Source organism: Condylura cristata, unplaced genomic scaffold (assembly GCF_000260355.1).
Source record: "Condylura cristata isolate star-nosed mole 26May11 unplaced genomic scaffold, ConCri1.0 scaffold00005, whole genome shotgun sequence".
Taxonomy (NCBI): Eukaryota; Metazoa; Chordata; class Mammalia; order Eulipotyphla; family Talpidae; genus Condylura; species Condylura cristata.
The window spans coordinates 31,310,769-31,316,219 of record NW_004567106.1 but is presented as its reverse complement, the minus strand read 5'-3'; the positions used below and the strand labels follow the sequence as shown (position 1 = coordinate 31,316,219).

The following is a 5,451-nucleotide window of genomic DNA, read 5'->3' as shown; positions in this document are numbered from 1 at the left end:
TATGAGTGAAACCATCCGGTATTTTTCTTTCTCTTTCTGGCTTATCTCACACTACATGATCTTTTCCAGCTCCATCCAAGTTGCTGCAAAAGACATGTGAAACAGTGATAATTAATTAATTTAAAGAATATTCTTGAGATCCTACAGTGGTAGGAAACTGAAACTGGTAGAAATAGTGTATTAAGCTGAAGTCATTGCTGCCTTGGTGTTAATGTCTGGTCATAAAAATATAATACATATGAAGCCAGCTATTAATGCTAGCTTTTGTATTACTTTAAGCCAACCATGATATTAGGTATTCGGAAATAAAGATAAGTAATAAATAGGGCTTAATATGTGTCAATCTTCTGCCAACCACTTTTCACAGACGATCTTATTTAATCCTCATGAGTTAATAGACACAATTATCCTCATTTCCCCCAGTGGGTAAATTGAGACTTTTAAATAAGTGGTCCAAAGTCAAATAAATATGAGGAACTTCTTCCTAACATCTTACTTAAAGAGTAAGTGTGTTTCTAAGTTTCTAGGCATATCTAGGCATAGCTACTCAATATTTATGAAGTAAATAAAAGGCAGATTGGCCTGGTATTTAGCAGAAGTTGTTGAATTCAGCGGGGCTTTGAATTGAAGAGCTCACCAGTAAAGCCCTTTGAAGCTTCTTATTGATGTTTGCTTTAAGTCATTTAATTCTCAAGGATCCTGGAGGCTGAGGTCTTTTCTGCTTTTTATATTCAATTTCATGTGCTTTGCACATAATGTTTGCTTGCTATCTTTCTTCCCCACTCATCCTTAAATTCACATAAAGCAGGGGTCTTTATAGTTTTATATTTAGCAAAATGCCTGTCAAATAGTGTTCACTGAACTGTTGGGAGCCACCAAGTGCAGAGGGTTACTGAGGAGCCTGGATAAGGGTGGTAATAAATTGGGCCTTGCATCCATGGGTGATAAGGTGGTAATAAACTGGGCCTTGCATCCAAGGGTGATAAATTAATTGGGCCTTTCAATCCGTAAAGGAGTAGGCGAAGGTGATAAAGAACTGGGCTTTACATCAAGGACACAGCGATGAGTCTACCCTTTGGAATCTGAGCTTAGGATCTATATAAGAGACCCCTCTTATTGTGTTGGCAGTAGCTGCAGACCCCACTTTTTGGAGTTCTGCCTTAGCTGCTGTACGGGAGCATTAAAACTTTGCTTGCTCAGCTTTTCTGCCTCCCGTCTTTCTTTCGGACTGTCACAGAAATCCGGATAAAACATGAACTAGTGTTCAATGAATTATAGATATTTTACAATTGGTTTTAGTATGAATGTTCTTCTGGCCTTTCCTGTTTAGATTCTTCAGCTCTAAGTTCCTGGTATACAAATATAAAACAAACAAAGGCAGCAAATTTCTACTTTCAAAACAGAAATGCAAAGCATTTTCTAGTGTGATGATATTAACATAGAGTGACATCTGGTGGTGTTTGTTCAAATAGTGAATATAAAAAATCTAATAATTAGACTCCTTGATATAACAAGGAAATAAATCAAAAACAGTAGTAGAAATTAAAAGAAAACAGTATTCCAAAACACGCCCCCCCCCCGAAAGTTATTGTGGGCTTAAAATCCACTAGACTCATTAGTAAAACAAACAAAACATATTCCTTAAGAAAATGGTTTTCACGAAAATTTTAACATACTTAATTGGTAATGGGAAAAACGAATTGATTTATAATAAATAAATAAATAGATTTGAGACGCAACTTTGTAGGGGAAAATCAACAACTTGAGATTTCCGTATATTGTAAAGCCTTAGGGTTAATGAATTATTTACCGGCCAGGCTATCTTTAACGCTCCTCGAAAACGTCTGGTGGGTGGGGGGGCGTGGTGGTGGCTAGTTGTCGAGATCGTAGAATATTCAGTGGACAGATAAGACTCGATAGATCTCACCGCCTGCGATTGAAGTTTCCGGGTGCGATCTATTTAGACTGGCCAGATCGCACGCTCGGCCTCAGATTGGTCAAGCCTGCCTAGCGGAAAAGGGCGGAAGCGCGCTCTTTCAAACTTGCCGTCCTAACGTCGCTGAACGCAGGCCACTTCCGGCGTAGCCATGGCGGCTAACGCTACTACTAACCCGTCGCAGCTGCTTCCTCTAGGTAATCTGTATCCCGTGGGAATGGGTAACTAAAGTTTACGGTTGGGGACCGAGAGGCCTGAAGTTTAGGGCTGTGGAACGAGGTAGTCTGTGGCCGAGTGTTAGGAAACTCTTTGGCACCAACCGCTTCCCTCCTTCGCAGTCGCTTTCGCTTCAAATCTCAGGCCCCCGGACGCCGGGGTCTCCTTAGCGTGGTAGGCTTCCCTGAGCCAGGGACTTACCAAACCGTCACAAGAAAAAGTCCACACTGCGTGAGTGCTTCACTGCCCTTCTTTGTTGTGAACTCGCCTTGTGGTTTGGGTAGCAGTCCCATTCTTTAAACTAGACTTTAGTACCTCAGGTTAGACCTTGTCTCTCTGGCCGGGTTTTGAGAGAAGCACCAGGGTCTGGCTTGAACCTTAAAAGAAGAACCCGGAAAACTAGTTTTTGTCATTCATTCAGTAGTTATCTGTGTACTAGATACCATGGCTTGGGATTATTTAATTTTAAGTCACGGCCACTGCCTGCAGAGAGCACAGAAAACAGCGGACAGATAGACTACAGAACAAGTGAGCGTGGCAAATAATGCTATGCCGGCTAAAGAGATACCCAAGCTGCTATCACAACAAAAAGGTAATGACAGGAAAGAATCTAGTGAAGACATTTATATACCTCCCTGTTCTTAATATTTTGTAGCAGAAAAGTGATTTAGTGGTGTGTCACTTAAAAGTTTTTTTTTTTTTTTTTTGGTCCCCACTTTCCGTCAGGGACTGTCCATTAGGGATACAGTGATGTGGAAAACACAACCGCTGTGGCCTCTCTCACGTAGTTTAGCGTCTAGTGTGTTATTCAAATAATCTAAAATAGTATAAAATCACAGTCGCCATAATTTCTACAAAGGACGGAAGTGCAGCGCAGGGAGAACTTTTCTGTTAACAATTGAACAGAGATATGTAATATAACACCCAAAGTTTTGTTATGAATACTTACTTTCCCTGCTTTACCTTTCACCATATGCAAGTAACATGCACCAGTAGTCACTCAAATATTTGTTGAAGTAATGAAGGATAAGCTAACCTCTCTCTCTCTTCCTCTCCCCCCATTTTTTCCTTTTTTAAAAAATGAACCTCCATAGAGCTTGTGGACAAATGTATAGGATCAAGAATTCACATTGTGATGAAAAGTGATAAAGAAATTGTTGGTACGCTTCTAGGATTTGATGATTTTGTCAGTATCCTTTTACAAGGTGGTGGTCATACGGGATTTTCTTTGGTATTTGAGAACAAGAAGGGCTATAATTAGTACCTACTGATGATTATAATTCAAGTCGATTTATTCTCAGAGAACTTACAACATTTTCAGCGTTATGTGTGTACTTAAGTTTCTACTAGTTATAGGTATTTTGATTTTGAGCCATTGTATTAAATCTTACAATTAAAACAAAGATATCAGAGTAAATTGAACCAGGAATATTTATTTTCTTAACACCAAATTTCAGATATGGTATTGGAAGATGTCACTGAGTTGTAAGTAGTGTTAAAGAATTGGGGGGAATCTTTTAAAAATTTAAGTTGTTGTAATGTTGCATGAGTGAAATGAATTATGAAAAAACACTGGCTGTTGGAATGTCCTTAAAGATAGAAATTTTATTTACTGACACCAGTAACACGAGAGGGCTATCCAGAATGTAATTATTAAATTGCTATGAATTTAATGAAGACAGAGCTTTAAGGTAAACAATAATAAAAACAGCCAGGAATCTTAGGACTCAGGTCAAAACAAGGAATTGATAGTAAGAGCATTTAATTTTAGAGCATAAAATATGAGTGATGATTTGATTGAATTCATTATAAAGATTGTGTTCAATAGCTCTGCTTTTAAAATTGGATTTATTACAGAGTGATTTAATGGATAGGAATTAGTAGTAATAGTAAAAAAGAAAAAAAAGTAAGAATGCTAAGCATTTCATTTCTTATTTGGTCTCCTTGGCAAGTTTCAACACTTTTTAAAGAAGTGAAGATTAGCCCTAATGGGTATGGATCTAGTGCAGTCAGTTCACTCTGTTGTCTTTGGGGGAAAAATGTATACTATCCAATGGGTAACCTTTGTCTCTGAAAATTATTGGTGTTATGGCCTGATTTCATATTCATTTGTATGCAGGAATAACCATTTTAGAAATTAAAATGTTGCTTTCATTATTGCTGTTTATCCTGACTCTCTTTTATCTGTCTATTTAGTGAAATCACACCAGAAGGAAGAAGAATTACTAAGTTAGATCAGATTCTGCTAAATGGAAATAATATAACAATGGTAAGACACAGTAAAGCTATTTTATTTAGATGTTAGCCTATTTTTGTGGGACAGGGATTACAGAACTAACTTGATTGGCTAAATGTTCATGGCCTAGAGCAGCTTATGATGGGAAAGGGATGCTGTGTTAGTCAGGATTCTAAAGCCGAGCTTTTGAAAGTGACATTAAGCTGAAGGATTTCTTTTTTGCCAAGAATCATAGCTGATACACAGTATTAAGTGATGATCTTGGGAATTGTGAACAAATAAGGATGACCTGGAGAAAATGGGAATATGAAGGAGGGGCAGAGAGGCAAAAGTGATTTTGGTGGCTGAGGAGCCCTCAGTGCTGGGGGTTTTAGGTTAGGTGTTAGCAGTGGTCATGGTGATAATATACTTTTTTTCCTCCTATGCAGCTGGTTCCTGGAGGAGAAGGACCTGAAGTATGAATGGATTTCCTTGACTTATGCTAGATTCTGTTTTGTCTTATGATGACAACAAAATAGAAAATTTGTTTTAACCTTTTAATGTTTGGATTCTGTGCAGCTGAGTTTCCTGTTAAAGGGAAATGTTTTGAAGATGCATTGTAAATGCCCATTTTTGTAAGTTAATCATGATTATCTCAGAAAAAGAGCAGTGTGGTCTCTTACAGACTAAAATAAAGGTGTTTTTGGTTAACTGTCACTTTATTTCTTATAATAATCATGGAACAAAGATTAGAGTTACTTTTTTACTTGCTTTCCTGCCATTTTGGGCCTTTTGCTTTCTCATTTACATGATCATTTGATTCTCAAACAAAAATTGTATGAAATGATGAGATTTGGATTTGAGATGTGCACTTAAAACTTAAAATGATTTTTTTATAAAATTCAAAATTGATGTTTTGTAATAAGGATTTTTCTACTGACCTTAAATTCTATTAACTTGTATAAAAAGAAATAAGTAGAATATACAGGTAATATGTGCATTTATAGAAATGTAGAAAAGTAAAAAGAAAATATTTACATTTTGCTTTATGTCCTTTTAGACTTTTCCAGTACACTATGCACAT

General features: G+C 37.1%; 1 protein-coding gene across 1 annotated transcript; it reads left to right on the top strand.

The window, feature by feature from the left end:
- Positions 1-2,065: 2,065 nt before the first annotated feature.
- On the top strand, positions 2,066-5,078 carry LSM5 (LSM5 homolog, U6 small nuclear RNA associated (S. cerevisiae)). Its single transcript, XM_004676842.2, has 5 exons — positions 2,066-2,133; positions 3,247-3,342; positions 3,610-3,637; positions 4,349-4,421; positions 4,817-5,078. The coding sequence occupies exons 1-5, from the start codon at positions 2,088-2,090 to the stop codon at positions 4,847-4,849; spliced, it is 276 nt and encodes a 91-aa protein (XP_004676899.1). The 5' UTR covers positions 2,066-2,087; the 3' UTR covers positions 4,850-5,078.
- Positions 5,079-5,451: the final 373 nt, after the last annotated feature.

Coding starts and splice junctions, on each gene's coding strand:
- LSM5 (XM_004676842.2), top strand. CDS start 2,088: ATGGCGGCTAACGCTACTACTAACCCGTCGCAGCTGCTTCCTCTAG. Junction 2,134..3,246: donor GTCGCAGCTGCTTCCTCTAG/GTAATCTGTATC, acceptor GAACCTCCATAG/AGCTTGTGGACAAATGTATA. Junction 3,343..3,609: donor AGGATTTGATGATTTTGTCA/GTATCCTTTTAC, acceptor ACCAAATTTCAG/ATATGGTATTGGAAGATGTC.